The sequence below is a fragment of the Pygoscelis adeliae genome, unplaced genomic scaffold (genome assembly GCF_000699105.1).
Source record: "Pygoscelis adeliae isolate BGI_AS28 unplaced genomic scaffold, ASM69910v1 Scaffold269, whole genome shotgun sequence".
In the NCBI taxonomy this organism is placed as follows: domain Eukaryota; kingdom Metazoa; phylum Chordata; class Aves; order Sphenisciformes; family Spheniscidae; genus Pygoscelis; species Pygoscelis adeliae.
This window is the reverse complement of record NW_008825610.1, coordinates 1,259,016-1,282,012: the sequence shown is the minus strand read 5'-3', so window position 1 is coordinate 1,282,012 and position 22,997 is coordinate 1,259,016. Positions and strand designations below refer to the sequence as shown.

The 22,997-nt window shown below is 37.2% G+C and overlaps 2 protein-coding genes across 2 annotated transcripts in view; both read right to left on the bottom strand.

Moving 5' to 3' along the window:
- Window positions 1–5,636, bottom strand: part of MAT1A (methionine adenosyltransferase I, alpha) — an 18,273-nt gene extending 12,637 nt beyond the window's left edge. Inside the window, exon 1 of the mRNA XM_009332681.1 lies at window positions 5,325–5,636. Within this exon, the coding sequence (XP_009330956.1) occupies window positions 5,325–5,418 (94 nt within the window). The 5' untranslated portion in view covers window positions 5,419–5,636. The remainder of the gene's footprint in view (window positions 1–5,324) is intronic.
- A 16,112-nt stretch (window positions 5,637–21,748) lies between these two features.
- DYDC1 (DPY30 domain containing 1) overlaps window positions 21,749–22,997 on the bottom strand; it is a 5,750-nt gene continuing 4,501 nt past the window's right edge. Inside the window, exon 5 of the mRNA XM_009332699.1 lies at window positions 21,749–21,796. Within this exon, the coding sequence (XP_009330974.1) occupies window positions 21,749–21,796 (48 nt within the window). The remainder of the gene's footprint in view (window positions 21,797–22,997) is intronic.

Here is a 22,997-nt window from a genome sequence, read left to right as displayed (position 1 = left end):
TATGAACTGTATCATTACTATCTACAGTATTTCATGGATATTGGTAGGTAGAAAAGCAGCTCTTTTGCTTCCCTGTCAGAGAAATAACACAACCAACATTCATGAACAAAAAGCATAGTCCACATTTACAGAAGGGGAGAGTTTGTCTCACAAAACTGTTACTCTGAAAAGATCATGATAGAAAACCAGATGAACCCATAGAAATGAAATGATCTCCATACAATAGCATTGGTGAGACTGCTACAGAAATACTAGATTTTGGTGGCGGTATTCCAAAGATGACGTTAAGAAGCTGCAGGAAGGTTTAGGACTGAGAAGAATGCCCCAAAATCAGAAAAGTACATCTTCCAGGATGAAATCAGTCAAGCTCACTGTAGTTTTGAAAGACTGAAGGAAAGGCATCCTACCAGAGGAAATCCTAACAGGCACTGGGATGACAGTCTCTAAGAACCTAAAAATAATACGCTGAGAGAAAAGTCTTTGCCTGATAGACAATAATGTAACTGCAGTTGATAGCTGGACATTAAAGAGACAGATAAAGATTCAATACGGAAAATCTTAAAAGGGTGAGAGCCATTGAAACCATTCATCTAGAGGAATGCAGGATTCCTTGTTCCTTCAAACCTCTAGATGAAAATTGGGTATCTTTTTAAAAGGTATGAATGAAACTCAACCATCATTTACTAGCGTGTTTGAAGAATTCTTGCATGAAATATTATTACCTGTGTGTGAAGGTCAAACCAGATTATATATAAGAGGTCCCTTCTGGTCTTTAAAACCTATGCGAGAATTTAATCAATTAAAAAAATAAATTAGAATAATTTAATCTACTATGCTGATAGCACACCTTTAGATTAAAATAGGCTGAGACAAATCAGTTTGACAATTCATGCCATATCTGATTGTTGGCGCAACAGCCAACAGTTCTAGTGCAACCAGATCCAAATACAGATACAGATGCACCTATCAAGACTGGAAAGAGAAATCTAGCTGGATGATTGACTGATTAATGCATTAAATTAAAGGCATGTCTATTAGTAAAGGTCTCTGGTGTAAAATAAAACCAGGCGTTCTATACTTAGCAATGCTTAGCAGGCTTTGTGCACACGTCGTTGTTATTTAAATTTCTCATCTCAGCCGTCCCATTTCTCTTATTAGCCGCTAAATGTGACAGGATATGTTGGTCCATTATTTCCTTCCTTTTTTTTTTTTTTCCTCCTTCTCTTTTGGAAACAGGGAAAGCACAATGGACCACCTCTGGTGAGGCATTATCGTCTAAAAAAATGATGTAATAGGTAAGAATTTGGTTCATGCATACCTTCATGTAGTGAACTACTATCCAACAGGATAAATATTGCAGAAGGGATGTCTAGGCTGAGGATTTCTTGACTAAGCAGGAAAGTATTAGATAACCATGAATTCCTTTAATGAAATCCAATCATCCCACAGACCCAGCCTTATGGCAGAGATGCCAACTGGCCGTAAACCAGCTCTCGCTAACTATAAAAGGAATGAATGAGTCTAGGGGAGCTGATGATAAACCCCACTCAAATGCCCAGTTGTCAAATGATGAAGTAAAGGAGGCATTCAACAACAAAAATGATCTCCAATAATTAAAAGGAGCTTCACAGTTTTCCAGATAGTTGGACATAAGTTTGTTACATCAATCTAGACTATGTAAGAGCCCAACACAAGCCGTGACATCTGCAAGTTCTCAGGACCTCCCCACGAATTCAGTTTCAGATTCACCACATACCCCCCAAAACAATCTATGAACAGCAGTAACAACTGAAAATGTAATTCAAAAAAGCTCCGCCCTTTGAAGCACAACAGGTACAACCACACTTCTGGCTTTGATGGTGTAGTAAATATAATAAACATTGAACATTTCAAAAGGTAAGGTTGATTTTCCTAAAAACCTGTGATCATCAAAATAACATTAGGTATTTTTAATGATACATTATTTATATCAACAGAAAAAAATAATTTTAAACTAGAATGTGAAATTTTATATTCAAAATATATTCTCAGGTTTCTGGTAAAAAATTAAAAGAGTCAAGGAAAGCAGATACTTATCATGAGCACTTCATCAAAAAATAAGCTTTCCAGCAAAAAAAGTTTCACTAGGAAGACTTTGAGTAGCTGAATTGTGCTGTATTACATTTTTCCTATTTAAAAGACTCTTGAGGAGTGCTGATAACTTCAATACTAACACTACACTGTTTAAATATCTTGTACATCTGTTCTCTTTGTTCACTACACAGTTTACTGAAGTATTATGTATATTGTTAAGTATATACAATATTAGATATTGTTAAGTGTATATAATGTTAGATATAAGACATGCAAGCATCAACTTGCTGGAAAGATCTGCATTTTCTGGGTTTTTTTTTCTTTTGTGATTTTTTTCTGTGAATATTCAGAAGATAGACATATGTTTTTAATATGGTTGAAAACCTGAGGGTGCTTTTAGCAGTTGTTTTGTCTTATCTTTTTAAAGACATTCCTTGATACTTACTGGAAAACTGAATGACATTCTGTTTGCAGGCAATTCCACCTGAGGTCACACCAGATAGGGGAAGGAATTAATCCTAAGTGGTTTGGCACCTGTAAGACATTGTGGGTCAGAGAAACACACAATGCCTTTCGAAGCGCAGTGAAACCGTTGTGCAGCACGGACAGACACTACTGGACAAAGCAAAATCGAGCAGTGACAAAACCCAGCTGTCTAAAAAAAAAAATCTTTCTCTTCCCCTTGCTGCTATCTATGTGCTTTTATTATATTGAAATGAAGAAGTCACATGTAAGTCTTCAGAGAGTTTGGAATTTACCCCACTAAATGCCAGGATTAAAGACCTTCTGGAAGGAAGTCCCAAATTTTATACCCAAGTGATTTTGAAGAATTTGGACTGAGAAGATGGGATAAACAGAGTCTTCTATAAAGGCTTTGGGGAGCATAGGTAATACCTGTACGTTAATTATTGCCAGCTATTACTTGCTTCTATGGAATCGGGGCTTCTTAGTGACGCACAGCTCTTAGGCATTGCACAGGTATAAGGCAGTTCTCTGCATACACAAAAAAATAAGCACGTAATTTCTCCCGCTTTTTTTATTAAGAAGGAGGTCTCCATTAAAGCATTCGATCCTCAGCTAATATAATCAGAACAATTCAAATTTCCACCAGACAAAGGTCTGGTTCAGGATCTTTCCTTCATGTAATGCCCTCTAGCAAAATTATACTATCACATACAGAAGAGAAATAATCAAGAACGCACAAGTTATCCATTTGGTATCAAACAGAGGAACTCAAAACTCACAATAAAATTCTAGCGCTACTGATAATGTCAGAAGCCCAACTACAGCCTCAGACACCGGGCCCCACTTTAAGAAACAGCCAAGATTTTCCTGGGAGATAAAAACCTAATGGCACGCCTACACACCTCTCGTGTAAAACCACAGGCAGGGAAAAGGGGGGTTGGCCAGGATGTTAAGGGTGATCAACTTGCTGTCAGAAACGAGGGCTATCGCTGAGACGATTAAGAGCTATTGCTGGGCTGCACTCAGGAACAAGGATTTGCAGGACCACCCAGAGTTACTCACTGTCCTCCCTTGGTCGGGAAAATGTGGATCTTTCCTTTGCCATAGGCGTTTGGGTTTTCAGTACCCTACAGGAAGACCTCGGCTGTTTAAGAAAGTATAAGCATCACAGTCTTGAAAACGTCTGAGTAAATTTCAGCTTCCCGCTCCCCCTACAATAAGCCTCTTGGGTTCCCACTTTGCATCTCACAGCACCCAGAGACCTGGCAACCTCTGCCAGATGAGAGGCTATGCACAAATCTAACAAGTGCTAACATGGTTTCTCAAAGGCCTGCCTAGTATTTCAGCGCAAGGGGAAAATATTGCCCATGGGGCTTAAAAGAACCTGCCGAGGGCCAATAGAGTTTTGGGAAATAAAGAAGGGAATGTGAATAAGAACTAAAAAATAGGCCACATTCCAAAACAAGAAACAAGACAAAAAGAGAATTGGTAAAGGAAGGAAACCAAGGGACAAAGCTAAACCTGGGGACTCAGTTGAACTCTGCCTGTTCTCAGACTTACCTATTATTGCCCTGGGGGGATTAAAAATAATGATTAGGGTAACATAAACTGTGACCTGTCATCTCTGGAAATACCATCATCGATTTAAAATTACCATATTGTATAATGTTATTTTTCCTATGGAACCACCTTGCGCTACAGATGCTGGATGTAATTATATATAAATTTGAGATAGGACCTATGTCCCAAGGACTGAATGTGGTTGTCATTTTCTGAATGTGTTACATCAGAAAGAACCCCAACTGGCTTAACTTGATGTAGCTGCCTCGACATTGACAGAGATGTACTCAATTGCATCAGCCATGGATTTGATCTGCAGTAATAAGTTAATATTATAGAAGAGCATCACAATTATAGACATAAAATTCTCACTTCTGACCTTTTTATTCTCTGCTATGTCATTCCACCCATTTATGATTTACTCACATAACACGAGTACAGACCTGAAAAAGCCTTATTATAGCAAAAGGCACAGGACGCCAAATCGGCTTCTAAAATAAATACACTTTTCAGGACATCAAACAGTCTATTGTCCCCTGGCCTCATTTGGGGGAACACTCGCTGTTGACATAAGGTACATGTTTATGGCGGATGAACATTTGTTTTCAATAAAATTGAACTAAGGTCTGCTGACCATACCTGAAGTTTAGCAAATAACTGTCCACTATTTGCTTAAGCAATTCCATATATTGCATCATATAAAGGAATGGGGGGAAAAAAATCAGCAACTTTGCTGGGACCATTGATTTTTAAAGGCTTTAAACTAGCCTGCTTAGAGATACTCCTGTTGTGGGTGACTAGTTTTAGAGCATAGCATATACGCAGGACAGTTTCACAGGGCCCATAAAGCTATGGAACTCGAGAAGCAAGCTATGCATTCTTATCCGTATGTGAAGCTTGAGTCTATCAGAGATGCAGTAGTGTCTCCACAGTAATACTGAAAGAAATTCAGATGAAAAGGAAGAAGCAGCAACCATAAACCCCACTGCCCTCCTCACTGTAACACACACCCTGCAAAGGCACGTAAACTCCTGTTGGAAGCACCCGAGTTATAGCGGTTTTATAGTCTGTACGGACAAGGTCCAATAGAAATAAAGCGAAATGCGCCCTGTTATAAATAACTTGTATAATCAGATTAATAGCAGATGAATTCTTCTTCAGGCTGTTAAAATTTTTTAAATGAAAATATTACTCTTTTTACACATTTGCCAGAGCTGGTTTCTTACCTGGATGTCCTTCTCCCACCGACTCCGATGTGAACATGAAAGCCCCTTCATCATCCAGCGTGTAATCACATAAACCATCCACTGGCCCATTCATGACTGTGATGCTTTTCCTAATGGATTATTACAAACAGTGGTTGAAGAGTTCTGCCGTTAGCGCCTTCTCTTAAAGGAGAAGGTTCTTTATCAGCAGGACCGTCGCTGGCTTCACCTACTACCTCTTAGACTAACTTGGGTTTCAGTGTGTGAAATCAGCATGTGCCTGCATCTGCGTACGCATGCAAGGAGTATGCATGTGCCTGAAGCCTGTATCCCTACCTAGCCTGATCTGTCAGTCCCTGAGCTGCTCCTATATATGGAAAAGTGAAAGTGCCTAGATAATCATGTGAGGAAAATGGAAGAGCCCATTTATTGGCAGGGGAGTTAGTTAACTTTAGGATGTTTCACTAATTAACTCAGTTCTTGGAAACATTCTGGATCCAACCCGTGCGAGATTGGTTATCTTAGCAACTCAACTGAGCGTGAAGTAATCCAGGAGCACTGGTGACAGTTCAGGTCAGCTGCTTCTTCAGTTCGTCTCTCCCCTAATTCTGGGATCTATGCTGTGCTTCCAGCTGTGTGTTGTGGTTTTACAGGGATAGATAAAAAATCTGTAAATGCGTGTCTTTCCTAGCAAGAGACTGGAAGAAGTTTGCTCTGCATCATATAAGTGTATTTTCCTTTGACTTTTTCATCTCTTGAAAAGTAGAATTCTCTCCTGAAATATTTTTTTTTCATTTTCATTCATTCTTCATGCGCATTTGAGAGACGAAACATCTGATAAGATCTAGCATGACGAATGTTTCTCATCTATGCAGACCTCTCCCTTCAGCCTTTGCTTTGCTTTTCCTCTGTCCCCTCTTCTATTAATTCAGATCCATCTTCTCTCTTTGTATCATATTCTCATATTATATTCCATAACCCTTAGAAACACAGTAACTGCCACATCCGAGTACTCAGTGCTCAGCTCCGCTACTGAAAATTTCTCCTACAGTCAGATGGCTCATGCCTGGAATATGCTGATGGTATGACAGGTATGAAGACAGATGGCGTTCTGTGGGTATATGTGCTATTAAGTTAGCATACAAAAAAACAGGTAAACATACCCAGGGGGCAGATCCAGAAAATGCCCAGCACTACTGCACCATTATAAAAAAATGTAATTATTCTTAATCCCTTTACAGAAACCATTCTAGTCTCAATCTCAGACCAAATCATTGGTCTGCCAAAATAAAAATTTCCCTTTGCTTCAGTGAACACTGAATCATACTCTCCTAATCGTTCATTTAAATTACCTGATACTTGGATTGGAACGAGTAACACACTGCTTGTTCCATAGCCCCTGCCATTTTGACAGCAATGAAATCCTTATCACTCTTCAGTCGACAGTTTACTTCAAATCTTTGGTCAGTATTATTTTAAAAGATCACTTTCTATGGCCCCTTGGATTCAAATTTCTGCATTGCTACATATTTATCTAAGATTTCATTAGAATTTTCACTTTCTGCCTACATTCCTGAAAACAATAACCAATGCCTGTGAATGTTCACCAGTAGTCTGCTGTAGCGTTGGCCCCTCTCTAATTATCATTGACACGGAATCGTTCATTTCAAAGACATTATCTTGGTTTTCTGTTGTACAGAATTCATTTCATGGAATGAAAAGCACTGGTTTCACTTAAAAAATGTAGAATTCACACATCAGACACACATTATGAGGCATAGCTTTCTCTGGAGTAAGGTGTCATCACCCCACTGACAGGAAGATTCTGTCCCAGCCTGAATAAATTACGCATTAACACCACCTAGAAAAATAGAAGTTGTAAAAAAAATAGAAACCCAAAGAGTGACTAATTATATTAACCCTAGTTAATGGGTAACATTCAAAAATTATATTAACTTTTAAAGCAAAATAACACCAGTGATAAGCATTCATTCTTAAATGCAGATTTTTTTTTCTCTATGGAAGCACAGAAAAACATGATGGGAATGGATGAAACACCTCTGACAAAATCTCTTTTTGCACATGTAGGAGTTTTGACTCTAATTCTACAAACAATCTTCCAGCAAAAGCAGACAAGATTGAATATTGTCAGTCTGTGAGTTCCACTCTCTCTTGCTTCTGGTTTTGCTTTTTCTTGGTTTTCAATGCCACTGAAGGACAGAAATGGTAGTTTGGGAATCAGCATTCTTTTTTTTCAGGTAACACTTCAGCAGAACGCAGAAACAGGCCTCTCACATAATCCTCTTATCCCATATAAAAATGAAAAACCGCACATTAAAATGCTGGAGAGTGCAAATGATTTGACATACGTAAGTAATGAGTTTGCAGGCCCATTGTTGATTTTGCTTTTACAGTTCCTCTTTTTGGACTGACTTCTGGCTAGTTAAATGCATTGGTCCTTGAGACCTTTGGAGGGTCACCCTTCGTTAAAATAGCCTCTCTGCTAATAGCATTCTAGAAACGCTACACAGCTGCATTTCACGTAACTTGTGGAAAACCTCCAGCATGAACTGCTTCCAGGTGTGGTTCTACTATCAAGAGCAACACATTTGCTTTATGGCCATGAAGCATCTCAGCATGTTCTCTTCTAGGACATCTGTGACCAACTCGAAACCGCTGTAGAGTTAGGTAATGTTTAATTTGGCTTCTCTTCCCAGACGATTTGACTTGTTAAATATTTGTAAAAAGGTAAGATAGTGCTCTACCATCATGTCTTTTTGGCACAGATCTTCTGCCTAGGCAAAAAAAAAAAAAAAAAAAAAAAAAAAGAGGAGGATGATAGTAAAATCGTGATTGATATCAGCATTTTTCCCTATTCCATTTTATTGATAATGACTCATCAGTCAATGTAACACACTTCCAAATTTTCTGTTAACTTCATTGCCATACTCAACAGCTTTGTGGGACTGAGCCCGAAGAAAATCAGTTTCTCTGCAAATCTCTTTATAATTCCTATATTGCCCATCATTGTATTAAGTATCTTTTGACTATATTCTATGACCTTTACTCAGAAGATACCTAATGGCAAAATCTTCTCAATCAGTATGACTCCTGTGCTTTGAAATGAGGCTAAAGACGGGAAAATCACGATGCAAAAAGAACACTGTCCTTCTGTATTGCTGTAAGTATTTATTCATATTGGCTATAATCAATCCCAACCACCGGAATAGCAATGTGAATCTTTCTGTTACCTGTAAGAGTCTTCATAGTTGGCACCATCCCATGTTTTTGCTACTTTTACTCATAGCAGTTCTGCAAAACTACCCCCCTTCTAGTTCATGTAGCACTTAACAGCAGTCAGAAGGCATGGTTTTACCGCAGCCTTGAGAAAGCCCTGAACATAATGAAGTGGGCAAGATTTAACTGAGAAAAGAATTTTATGAATGATTGCTATTGATGCTGCTGATTCTCTAGACAGATATGACTGATAAATTGTCTTGACCTTAGACCTCTCATGACATATTCTCATCAGACGGTTTTACTTGCTCACCTCCTTTCATACCCTTACCTGCTTTTCTCCTCTACTCCCCTTCCCTCAGTTTGTCTTTCTTATACCCTTTTGGTTAAAACACATGTCCCTTTCTTCTTTTTTTTTTCCTTTTACTTACTCCTTTCCATCTCCCTACCTGTCTCTGCTGATGTCCCATTTATGTTATAAACCACTGAGAATGGAGCCTACGCGGATGAATGGTCGCTGTAGAAATGAGAAAACGAGTTTGAGCTAATAGCTTACAGATAAAACACTTCTAACTATCACAGCAGAAGGGGAAGGAAGAAAGTAGGTATCCTTAAGACCTGGCCATCCTGACTTCAGCTGCAGAAGAATCATGTTTTCACTGGAAGCAGTACAGGTTTAGACACATTCACCCATACTGTTTCACCACCGTGGTAACATTTAGGTGACTTCTTTTGAGTGAGGAGGAAATCGTATCGAGAACTCTTGACGAACTTCTACATGACTCGAATCAGTCATGGGAAAACCATTGCTAAAGCTATGTGATTCGTCCCTCTCACCACGACTTTCAAATGCAAAGGACAATGAATTGATTTGTAGAGAGCGCACACTTCACAGTAACTTCAAACTACAATTCCATTATCATTAAAGGACCCAAACACGCTTAACTTTAACAATATACAGAAATAGTTCATGCATACAAATAACACATAGGAAAATGTTTTCCTGAATACTTCTGTTTTGTTCTCTCAACTTTATCATCAGATAAAACTTTATTTTACTAAAGTTAACTGTTTAACAGGCTAACAGTTTAAGTTTCTTATCTTGCTATTTTATTCTCACTTTTCAAAATCACGCAAGGGATTTACTCCCAATTGATGCCTGTGGAAATAAAACAGTTTTCCAGGTGTTTACGAAAACAACTTTAATACTAGTTTCATCTGTGCTATTCACTAGGAGTAGTTCCTATAATACAAATCGTGTGTTTTCAAGAAGTTACTGCAGTTCATCTTTTTTCCTATCGGAAATAAGCACTAAATTATGGAAGCGTCACAGGGATGTCTTTGAGGGCTTTTTGGTTTGTTGGCGAAAAGACTTGATTTATCCTGTACGTTTTGGTTTGGGGGAGGTGGATGTGTTGTTTTGTTTTTAAAGTTAACATAAGGAAGATTTGTTTAGCTGGGTTTATTTCCTTTGCATGAAGAATGACAATCCTTGTCAGAGCGACAGAGCTTGAACATCAGGAACTCAACACAGAACTCCCACCTGCTTCAGAACTCTCACCTCTATCTATTATTACCTCAAATGAGAGTGGCTCAAGGCCTCTCAGATGTGCAGGTGTAGAATTTCACCGGCCCATAAACATTCAGGGTAGAATAAATATTGTGGGGCAGAAAAAAACCAGTTGTGATTGTAGAAGGAAAGGAGGTAGTACGTATTCTGAGATGGGTGTTTATCACCCAGCATTTGTTCTTTCATATCACCTTTCTCCTTCTCTGGAGTATAGGACCTCCTGCAACCTCTGCACACTACATAAGCAATTCAGCTCTTTCATTCTTGAGTTTTCTTATAACTTTTTGAGTGAATACCAATTCCACTCACAGCAATTTCTTGGTGTGCATTCTATGTAACTTATTCCACAGTTACTTCAGCTTCAGAGAGATCCTTTTCTGTGTCTCCCATCTGCCTTCCCTTCCACTCCCTAAGAAGTCTTTCCAGGTTCTTCCATTACTAACATCAAAGAAAATAATTAGTTTTGCTCCTCTCCCATATGATTGTCCTCTTTGCATCTGTTTGACCTCGAATTCTCTGTTCTGATACATCACTGAATCATAGAATGTTTGAGGCTGGACGGTCTCTAGTCCAACCCTCTGCTCAAAGCAAGAGCAACTTGAACAGGTTGCTCAAGGCCATGTCATGAAGTAACACGTGCCAGAGCCTTATACATGAAGTAGCAACCTTCAGTTGCTTCTTAGGAAATAATTAAAGCTACTTTGGGGGCTAAATTCTGCTTTCATGAAAGTCAGCTGTAGTCTTGGTACTAATTTCACTGGGAGCATTATTTCCTCAGAACTGGGACAGTGGGCGGAATTGAATACAACTTAATTTTCTGTTTATTCACTTAATAAAAGTCCTGGCTGTTTATGTCTCGACCCCGAGATCATTCCTCAAGGCTCTATAAACTAAGCACCTGTTTACAAACACAGGCATTTTTAACACCTCATAGACAGACACCTCAGTTTCCTGCATAATGATGATAAATAAAAAAGTCTCCGTTTTCTAATCAGTCTTCATAAATTGGCATTGTTGTACCAGAAATGGTGGAAAAATAGCAAGATTAATTAAAGTTTAAGGTTTCCCTTACACCAATTGGTTTTTATTGCTTCATTTAAACAGCATTAAACCATACTGGTATATAATTAGTTCTGCCTTTAGTCTTTGGCAGTTTTTCCTATTTAAGTTATAAGCTGTACAGAGCAACATACAAGCATTTGTCTGTCTTATGTCCTTACGTGGAGCCCTATTACAACAGAATCACAAATTCTCTGGGTCCTCCATAAATGATGAGGGGGTAGATGAGAAAGAATGGAGCCCTATTCCATCTTCGCCTCACACAGCAAAAAGTTTTTTCAGTTTGCAAACGTTAACAGTGCGTAACTTACAGCTTATGAGCAAAATGCTAAAACTATTATGCTAAATTTAATAAACTAACCCATTCGTTGTTAAAGTTATGCCTTGGACAGGAATGGAAAAGTCTTCAATTAGAAATGGTCTCCCTTTAACCTTAAAGCCATCCGTGTATTTTCCCTGGATATTTTTTCCAGTTGCTACGGTCAATTGTCTGGCCAGGGAAAGACACTGATCTGATATGTATCAAAGCACAACCCCTAATTTCAGTTGCCCGGGGTGTGACCACACATCAGATACACACACAGCGGCAGTTCCTTTCTGGGGGAGTAGTTAGGACTCCTTGCTGTTAACGACAGGTCTGGTCACCCGTCCAGACTAAACCCCCTTACAGCCATAGATCTAGATCTCAAAAACAATTTGGCTAGGGAACTTCAGCTGTCTTCCAGCAGCTTGGGATCTGTATGATCTTCTGCTTTCACGTGTCTTGCGACATGATTAGCGTATATCTGTAAACCATTAGGATTTCCTCAGTACCTTAGGAAACAGACTGATGCATTTAAACAGCCATTACCCAAGAGCTTTTGCTGCAGTGTTTCATAGATGTTTACAGTACAGGTGGTCTTTGGACTTTGAAACAAATATTGACTCTAGTACATGAAGTCAGGTTTCAGGAACCTATCTGCAACAACAGTTGTGGAATTCGTAAATTCTGGCTTCCTGACAAGGAACATTAGGTTAAATTCAGACACTTTTGACTTTTTCTAGATATATAATGCCAGAAGAGACTTTTCTTTCATGTGGTATAGGACTGCAATTACTTTTCTGAAACATTTAGTGATCAAAAACCTCCATATAAGTCTACCCTATATGCATAGTGTATGTGAAACAATAACCAATATTTGCAGATGCACCTTTTATGCTCACAATGAAAATATTTACATACTTGAACAGCATGCTTGATACAGGCAAACACATCTACTTACACACTCAGTACTAACCTAGTAAATAATGCATAGCAGAATTTTACATTCATTTTGCATGACTGCACAATGGTGTGAGCTCCAGAATTAGGCTCGTATGGCTATCTGGAGAAAAAGATACAACATACATCCAGCAACTTTTTTAGTCATGATCCCTATCCATGGGTTATTCACACACAAACATTTCTACAGATTCCCATTCGTAGATGGAATATGGAATAGAAAATTTCAATCTCACCAAAAGATCTTCAGGCTTATAGACATAGTCACAATCTCAGTTTCATTAGGATACTAATTTTTTTTTTTTTCCAAGTCCTTTGCCCTGAAACAAACTAAAAGTCTCGGGCTTTTTTTCAGATTTTTAAATAAATAAATTTGGTTTCTTAAACGAGACAAATAAGAGTTTAACATCTATTACTGTGTGCTATTGACATTATAAATAGCATTCCAGAAATGCTGCCGTGCAATTTTTTGAATTAGTTTTGAAACTTTGTGTTCAGAGGAAACTCTGGGGAATGTCAGCAAAAAATCCCAAGATGTGCAGTGCAGGATATCGCTATGCCCCCCCATCTTTGTTTTGGCTTTATTTTCCAAAAATTATTAAAATTATTAGGCTAAGAATTGATTGATAACCAACTAGAAAGGAACAATAAGGGTTAAGAGGTCTCTGCAAACATTTTTTTCATATGCATAAATAGATATATATCTATTTACCCACATACTTTTTCTACAGCATAAGGAATTTTTCCTATTACTTTCTCCATCTCTAAACAAGTATTTTGACATCACAGGATGCCTGAAAGCACCTAATCATGATGATACCTTGAAATGAGATAGATGAGTTGAAGGTGCTTAGAATAATTAGACTCTAAACTTTCAAGATAGTATCGTGGAGCTTGTTACAATTATTGTTATAAACTTTCATATATATTGGGCTAAGTGCACAACTGAGTCATGTTATCTATGCCATTGTTTTTGCAACAGAATGCTTATGATGAGAGTGAAATGCAAGTAATATCCTTTTAAAAAGCAATTTCTTAAAAGTCACATGCAGGATTATCAAAGTTTTAAAATAGAAAAAAAGAGACTTTTTTAATGATCCTTCCAAAATAATTAGTAATAAAGACATATGCACCTAGTGGTTTCTTATTCCCCATGTCCTTTGTGACTGACAGCCTACTCACTCTCTATTGGAAAATACAGAAGAACCACCAAAGAATGCTAAACCAACCCAGGCGCATCTGCTAGAAGTAGATGTGTAACAGCTTTGTCTTTTCTGTGAGGGCAAATTTTTATCCTTCTGCCAAATGGCACTAGGTCTAGCTAAGAACTGAAGTGGGACTTGTGAGGTGTAATCATCTCATTTTGACCCTTAGCAACAAGAACACTTTTAGCAAAGAGAAATGTCAGGACTAAGAATATCACACCTTACCTGTTGTACTGAAACATGCAAAAAGGACTAAAACTAACAAAAAACCTCCTGAATATGATCCAGTGTCAGTGTTTGCAATGTGAATTAAGACTATAAAATCCAAAATTTGGTTCTTAAGGATTAAGATCGATAATTTTTTTCGTTTCTGCAATGCAGAGTATTCAAGTTATGCTCCTCACAAAAATCACAGTACTCCAGGAACTGGACCAGCAATACTAGATCTTCTCAAGGAAGCAGACCCAGTTTTAGCCCTGTAAAGGGAAACTGAAGCCTGCAGCTCTACTAGGCAGGGAAGGAGAAGGACAGAACTACCAACTATTCGCTTTCTTTACCATCCTAAGCTCTACCGTACACGGGTACATAGGATAGCCACGGGTAGTAGCTCATAGCTATAACGTGCAAGAGCTGCTCTTAGGGTATGTATCTCCTTCTTCTTCCACTCCAATATTTTCTCATCCCTTGGTTCTTTTTCTTTTTCCCACTAATGGATTTAAGGAGTGCCTTAATTTCCTAAATTCATACCAAGCATTGATTCCGTTTCCTAGGCAGAGGACTGTTTCCTGCTTCTGAGGTTGACAGTTTACAGGGTTCCTGCTACTGCTCCTTTCTCATGTCCACAATCCACGTTGCTTGTAATTAAAGACCAGTGTTGCCTTTGGCCTCTCAACAGTTAGCTAAGAAGCCAACCAGAAAATAGAGAACGGAGCAGACCTGCCATAACCAAAACCTATCAACTATTCCTATCAACTTTAAAAAAAAAAAGCATTTGACCTGTACGTATTAGAAGGTATAGACAGGGAAGTGAAAGAAGATCACATTTTCTGCTTTTGAAAATTAGTATTGAAATTGGCACCCATCATAAACCGACTCCTCTAAGACATCCTCTTTCCTGTGTCTTTAGAAATCTTGGCTAATGAGAAAATTAATGGTAAGTCTACGCTGCAGTTTATTATTAACCACTTCCCAACTGCTACCAATGGCTTAGCATCCCAACAGCAGCAGTCAGAGAACAAGGCATTTGGAGGTTTTGGGAGATCAGTCCTATTTTGCTACCTCTCCACCTCTGCAGTACCATAAAATATGTCACTGGGATTCTGTAAGTCTTTACAAGCAAGGTCAGAAAAGTGATTGCAATGTGTAATTATTTTTAAGACACATACAGACATTCCCATGCAGCTGGCATGAATGTTTTGCCAGGACCCAAGTGGGAGTCCTCCCAGTGAGATCAGTAAGCACAGACCTCATCTCCTTAGAAACTAAAATATTCTCTACATGGACAGAAAACGAGAATACAAAATTCATTTCCAGATTTTGAATTCACAAATATTTGAACTTATTCAAAGCAGCAGGTCTCATTTTTACAGTGTTTACAACATCGAAATACTGTAAGCAATAAAAGTTTATTTTGCTTAATACTAGGAATTTACTTATCCTACTAAACAAAGCAAAATACAAAATAGTCAATGGATCTTTTTTTAAAGGTTAGATGGTCCTTTGATTTAAGGAAGTGTGAAAAAGAATATTGGCGTATTGCTCCCAGCTGCATGAGCTTACCACCCATACAAGTGGCAACTTTCTTGTAGTCACAGAATAGTGAGACAGTTGTAGCTGCTGGAGAGACATTTGAAGAAACTGCAGGGAAAAAAAAAAACATACAAAACCCCCCCCCTGCCTTTACAGTACTCTACTTTATGTCAAGAGTCAGGCTAAGTAAATAGAAATATATAGGTCTGGCTGTATTCTCCTGATTTTTTGTGCCAAGCAAAGCTTGGGCAAGTTCTAAGACAGATTCATACATCATGTAACTATGCTGAGTTTCCAAGTGATAGTTTTTTTTTAAAAAAAAAAAAGCTAGGAAAGTCACATCAGAAGGGTAAGGGGAATATGTGTTTGAGTTAACAGTGGCCTACATCTGAGCAGTGGTGAAAACATTTATCCTAAAGATATTAAGAGATCAGTGTCTATAAAAACATGATCTATTGAGATAAGAGAATAGTTAGCGTTTCAGAGGGATGACTGATCATAGTTCTTGCCAAGAAACCTGACTAAATAGTTTTAAAATACACGCAAATACAGTAACACTTAAGCTCAAGTGAGAAGCAAAATAGTGGTGCATTTTTTTCTATAGGCTCCACTTTGATAGATACATATGCCCACTGGAAAAATGTTGAAGAACAGCTGCCTCAGAACTTCACAGCAGTCCCAGCCCTAGAAATTTTCAGCTGTCAGTGCCGAAGGGTAACTTTTCAGTGCAGCTAGGCTTACAATGAAACAAACAACAGATCCTGTTTCCAGGGTTACAATTATCGGCTAAATAAATAGCATTTTTTTAACTTATCTACTAAACACATCAGTGGCAAAACCACAATTGCTTAAGATAATAATGAACCAAATACAGGTGTGTCTGCATGCAGCCAGTCATTTCTGGAAGAAAGTACATTCAGGAGGTGGAGTAGAAATGAAGCAGAATGATTGGAGAAGCCCAACACACTCCCAGGAATGTGACTTGAAACTGCGGAAAGGGGAGCTGCAGTGCCCCTTTGCTGCAATGGGAATGATTTATTATCTGAATGTTTCCTCTCTCCCACCCTCCCCGCAACAATTAATCTCCGTTTTCTTCTCTTTACCTACATGTAGTCTGAGTCAATCAATTCTATCATGTTTTAATATTGAGTATATTAAAAGTTTAATAAATAGGAGACGGCTTCTCAGAGGTAGAACTCATGCTCATGTTAGTAGAGAGCTCAATCCTCTCATGATTTCAACCACAGCTTTTTCAGCAACTTCAATGAGAACAAAATTGAGATCCTTGGAAGACTACTTCCTCAGTGCACCAAAAAATGTTTTGCTTCAAATTTTTTTTGGAAACAAAACAACAACAACAACCAGCTCCATTATGGAGCTGAAAATATGATTCAGTCCATTAAGAAAAACAGACTAACCAAGATACTGATCAAGTTCAGACATACTTCCTCCTCCTCCCCCAGAAAAAGCTAATTTCTTTATCTGGAATCTGCTACACTATGTGTATATTATAGAGGAACCACTGAGTAAAATAATTTCTTTTGTCCAGAATACAATTTGCTGAACTCAAACACCAATGGGTTCTCGCATTAAATGAAAATCACGTATTTTTCACACTTACTTTCCCAAGATTATGGAGAAAAAAAATAATCCTTTATAATAGCAACTTCTGTTGAGAACCATGAATGAATACATGCAGAAAGTGGCAAAATGTCCTTGGAGAGTTTGTTATAAGATTCCTAAACCTTCTAAATACTCCTTAGAGAGGGTAAGGTTATTCAGATAACTTTGGTATGATATTCCTAAACATTAATGTTCCTAAATCAAACCCAAGCTTCACATCATCATTTAAAGTACACTGAAATTTTAAATTATGCCAGATGCAAAATGATGGGGAAGAGTTTTGATTTTTAGTGAAGCATGTATCTCTGTGTCAGCAGAGACATCAGTACAGCCTTTGTAATAGGTAACAACTCAAATAAGATTAACCAACAAGAAGCAAATGGCAACCTTCTCTACTTATTACATTACTTGACCGCTTGCCTGTGGATTTACTTTCAGTGATAATACAAACGTGCTTGGTATTAATAATAAAATGGTTTAACATAATCACTTTTTTTTCTACCTCCCCCTCAATTAACTCATGTCCACATGGTCAAAGGACTAACCTAAGGAAGTGGTCATCTCAATTTTTCTCAAAACGGCCATTGATTTTGGGTGCCTGACAACTAAAGATAAAATGGAAGCACTGAGCATCTCCACACAGGCCCTAGTGAACGTAATTTCTCATGACATAGCATCTTCTACAGTAACTTGTTTCAAATGAAATGTAGTATGAACGACAACAATTCTGACCTCTGATCAAAGTTAAAACACTGATTTGGGTTTGTGATAATGATTTTACGAGGTGCAGGTTAACAGGGAAGACCCACAGCATTTAAGTTGGATATACATCTGAGAGCTCTCAAATTCTGTGAATCAGTCTTCTGCTTCTTAGAAAGTTTGCTACACTGTGACAGCTCGATTAAATGACACGTTCTTCTACCTTGCCTTTCTTCCACTACTATTAGCCCAATAATACCTATATAAATGTTTATAATAGAATAGCTTCTTCCATCATGTGAATTGAAACAAATACACAAGTATAAAGCACAAAGACTGTATGAAGGTTTATAACGGTAATGCCAGAAAACAAACAAAAGTAAAAAAACATCAAACAAGTGTGCTGGTAAGATATTTTAAAAAGTGGATCAGTCCTTATCAGCGAATAACAGGATTAGACTCTCTCTCTAGTGTAGTCAATAGACAACACTATTCTTTATCTAAACTAAGTACAGGAAAAACTTCACAGAAGTAAAGAAATTAATAGCCGACTTCAAATATGAGTAAACTGTATTAGCAAAGTTCAGAGGAATTCAATTTTCCATTTAATCCAGACTAATTCATCCGACTCTCATTACCATTAGCAAATTACTGTATAAAGCTTTTGCTTACAAAAAGATAAGTTAGTTCCTTTAGACTACGAAGGAAAATCATCCATTATAAGAAAGGGGACTGCAGACTTAATAAAGCCTATTCTGTTAAAAGACAACATTAAAAACGCGCTTCCTGCAACGTGTGTATCTCCTTCTAGAAGAAAAGGTTCTCACATTGCAGAGCTGAGTTTCCATCCTTGTGAGCAGACTGATAGTTAATCTGATTCATTTTGTCCTATTCTGGGCTTCATATCTGTTTTCATCCTTATGCTTCAGTATTGCTGGAATGAGAACAGCTGTGAATGGGCACGTTACTATCAGCACATTCTTTGGAGGATCTGTACATGGGGTCTGATAGCAGCCTAAATAAGTCTGCTCCTATTCTGAAGAAAGGAAAAATGACAATTTCATAAATCTTCTGTCAGTATTCAGCATCTTATTTTCAGCAACATTTTCCATCATCTGCCTCTGAATTTAATCTTCTTCATTCCACAAAAATGTATTCAAAGGGAATGCAAGCTGTACCTTAAATTAAGTAATCGCATTTTATGTTTTTTTTTCAATACACAACTTTAGATTTTATGCAGAGGTTAAATTGTATTAACACTTCTGGAATCACATCACGTGCAGTAAAAACAAAATAGTGTCTTCTCCTCTATTCTCTTCCTGTCCCAGGCTCTAGCTTACTATACTCCAAAGAAGGTTAAAGTTCAGAAGGAGAAGGCAAAGATGATTTTAAGCTGCCCGTATTTCCCTCCAGGCTTAGACACCCAAGCAGAAGTCATCTTTGTTTTGAACTACATTTCCAAGTTACCTTAAGAAAGCACTGAGCCAAGAACTGTTTACCCTCTGGTCCCATATCCAACATAAGAATTCCTATAAAGCTGTAGAAGGCGATCAATGCACTAGGTCTATGCACGCCAAATCCTGAAAAAAATGGGAATTCCTATAAATAACATTTGAACAACTTACGTCTTCTGTACATAATACAACAGTAAAGGAATAGGTAAATTGGAATCTACCGTTTCATTTTGACCCTTGCTAAGCAACTTTCTGATAAAAGTTTCCATCCAAAAATTCAATTCCTATCTAGAAAGAGAATGGGGAATGTGAACTGCAGGATCATAAGGAAAAAGTCACAGTCAAAAATAAGCTGAAACAAAATGACAAACAAAAGTTGTAGTTTTCATGGGTTGTAACTGACAGAGCCACCAGTGTGTTTATTTAGGATGCACTCTAGTGGACACACACATATAACAAAAAGATACAAATGTTATGAAAAGATAGAAAATGAAAGCCACATGTTGGAAGTAGTAATTAGAATTGTTTACTAGCATGTTTTAAAATACTGTCTTACAACTTGAACATATTTCCTAATTCAATATGAAGGCTGAAATTTTCATAGTCAACATGATTGGACATAAAATGCAAATAGACACAAGTTACTTATCAATTTTTGAAAATTTTAATCTAAATAACAAGATTCAGTTATACATACTGGCTCAAAAGAGAAACTCCATCTATTTATCCAGTTACTCCATCCCTTTGAGGTTGGCACAAGAAGCTGCTGTGCATATAGTGTTAATAGGTATAATTAGAACTGTAGTATCTTAAAATGCGGCCTTAACATGACACTATTTTAACTGTTACTAATAAATATAATCATAAACTATGACAAAATCAGTTTACTGCAATATCAACCATAAGGGCATATTCATTCCATAGAAAAGGTTCTTGACTGTCACAAAAATTGCAAACCTACACCAATGCAGAATAAACGTAGATAGCAGAGCCCGATCACCTAATCACAGTTCCATTTTTCATTACTTAAAAAGTTACACAAACATTTGTAATTATTTATACCTGGAAAGCGATATTTTCTCTTTTGATTTTAAAGGTGTTCATATAAGACATGCCAATTAACACTGCCCAAAAAGCAATATGGCAATAAGGAGGGCAACAGGATTTTTTTAAATAAATGCACTTTATTATTTTTAAGGGAAAAATAATATATTACCATACTAGAAATCAATAGTGCTTACCTTTTTAAAAATTGATAGGATTATGCCTAGTATGAGCTACATGAACAGAACAAGTTATTTAAAGCAGAAAAATATTTATTACATGATTGACCTTTGCCTATTGAGTATGTAGATATTTTTAACAGTTTGCCAAAAATAGCAAAACCCTTAAAGCTAGCTATAACATAAACAAATGAAAGTGAAATTATCCCAAAAATCTTTCATCCCAAAACTGAAAAATGCAGTGAATGCACTAACTATGCCCTGAATTTGTAATGAAGAGTATTTTCATCATACAATATTGGCAATGACAATGTTAACTGTCCAACTAACCTGTATTATTAGAAGACACTGAGATGCAAAGGCATGTTTTAGTCAAGAAGCGTAGGATTTCTTAATGCTGGTGTCTTTTCCATTTATAATGAACAGACACGGAACATTGCTGGCAACCTGTACCAAGATATCTGTGATTACAGAAATTTGTTCTTATAAAAATTAATGCAATCTTTAAGGATTATAAAATTTATTTTTATAGATAAATATGGATCAAGCTAAATATTCTTCAAATTTTTTAGAAGTGAAGCTTTGAGAACTAATATGGTATTTAGTAAAGACAACACAGATGTAATTTATTGATTTGCAAATTCAAGACAAATGCAGGAAAGATTATTTTAAGACTTGACTAATGAAAACTGATATGCAGACACTTGCAGCTCACCTAATATCAGGTTATTATAAAGCCTAGAGCAAACACCTAGTGTTACAAAAAGCACCTCATGATTTCCAAGACATACAAGATCCTTTAGTACATCTGTCTACTCAGTCACACACAGTTCAGTTTATCTCTTCCAGATAAATTGGAAAATCTTCTGATTTGATTTTTGCATCTAGTTTGACGTGCAGAACTCTCTCTCCATCTTCTAATCTATAGAGCATTCCTTCTTTCTATCAGAAACCATTCAAATTCTTGGAAAATCCTTTTTCAATAATCTTTTATTCTTTTAAAATTGACTCAAATTATCATATTGTAGCCTCTACTCCAAAATAATCTTGACACATTAATTATAGATATAATTATTACATTGTTACACTTCAAGAATCAATGGGCAATAAGTAGAAAATGTCTTTACTGCTTTCATTTCAATTGCAGTTTTCTTCCTCTGAGTCAGCCATGCTAGCTACGATGGTTTAAGAACAAAAAGGAAGCATCACATGCCAGAATTAACAGACTTTATACAAACACCCAGAAAGCACAGAAACTGAAACAACAGGTATGTAAATCAGCTCTCTATATAAAATACATAAATTAAGACATTACACTTCAGGATCAGCAAGTAATGAGTAGAAAATATATTTACGGCTTTCAGATCAGTTGGAACTTTCTTGTTCTGATTCTGCCTTGAGATCTGTTGTACTCTGATAAGAAAAAAGAAATTCTATCAGTTTCCAGCATTAAATGAACTTTGCAAAAAGAAAAAAAGGGGAGAAAAGAAAAAACCCATGTGACGGACATGCCGGTATTCATCAATATAATTATGGAGTCTTCCATTCAGTGAAATATGATGAAGTTTATCACCAGACTTTTATTAGCAAATCCAGCGAGTCTGGATGAAGTATTATGATTCTGAGAACAGAACAGTTTCAATAGAACAAGTCTGTATGTTTTAATTTTATTGGTCTCTTCCTAATTTGTAGTTTAATTCAACAAACATATTACTGTAAAACCTGCAATAACGTCACCAAAGGCCAAGGTAATCCAACTTTAAACGACTTTTGGCATGAAAACTTGGAAGATGGCACATATAAGGAGAAGCACATTAAGTTTACTATTAATTTTCACTTCTGGTTTCGCAATTCACTTATTTAAGAACACATAAAATATGCCTGAAGCCTCAAGAACATTTTTTAATATATAATTATCAGAAAGCTATAAAAATTGGGACTATACAAAACCTTGAGAACTCATCTGATTTACCTTGATGAAAAAAACACCTGTGAAAACCCGACCCTAAGAACAGTCGTAAGTATGTTCATAAATCTATTTAGAGAACACTTATAAAACAGGCTGTTATTAAAGTAACCTTAAGCATAAAGCATATTAATATCACAATATAAATTCTGAGCTAGAATTACACTACTGATACCAGAAATGAAGCAAGCAAATTACTAAGGCTAATAGAGGAAAAAGGGTTCTGATAACGATGTACTAAAACTAGTACATCAAAATCTCAAGTCATACCACTTGGAATACTCTAACTGGAAAAAGTCAGACATATCAATATCTTTATGACCAGTGAATACTCATAAAGCTGAGTGATTTCGCAGCAGTTGATAGTATCTGTTAAATGTACTGCCATGCCTTATAATGCATGAAGGCTGATTCATGGCCTCTCATGGTGTGAACCTCATGAAGTTCAACAAGGCCAAGCGCAGGGTCCTGCGCCTGGGTCGGGGCAACCCCCAATATCAATCCAGGCTGGGGGATGAAGGGATTGAGAGCAGCCCTGCCGAGAAGGACTTGGGGGTACTGGTGGATGAAAAGCTGGACATGAGCCAGCAATGTGCGCTCGCAGCCCAGAAGGCCAATGGTATCCTGGGCTGCATCCAAAGCAGCGTG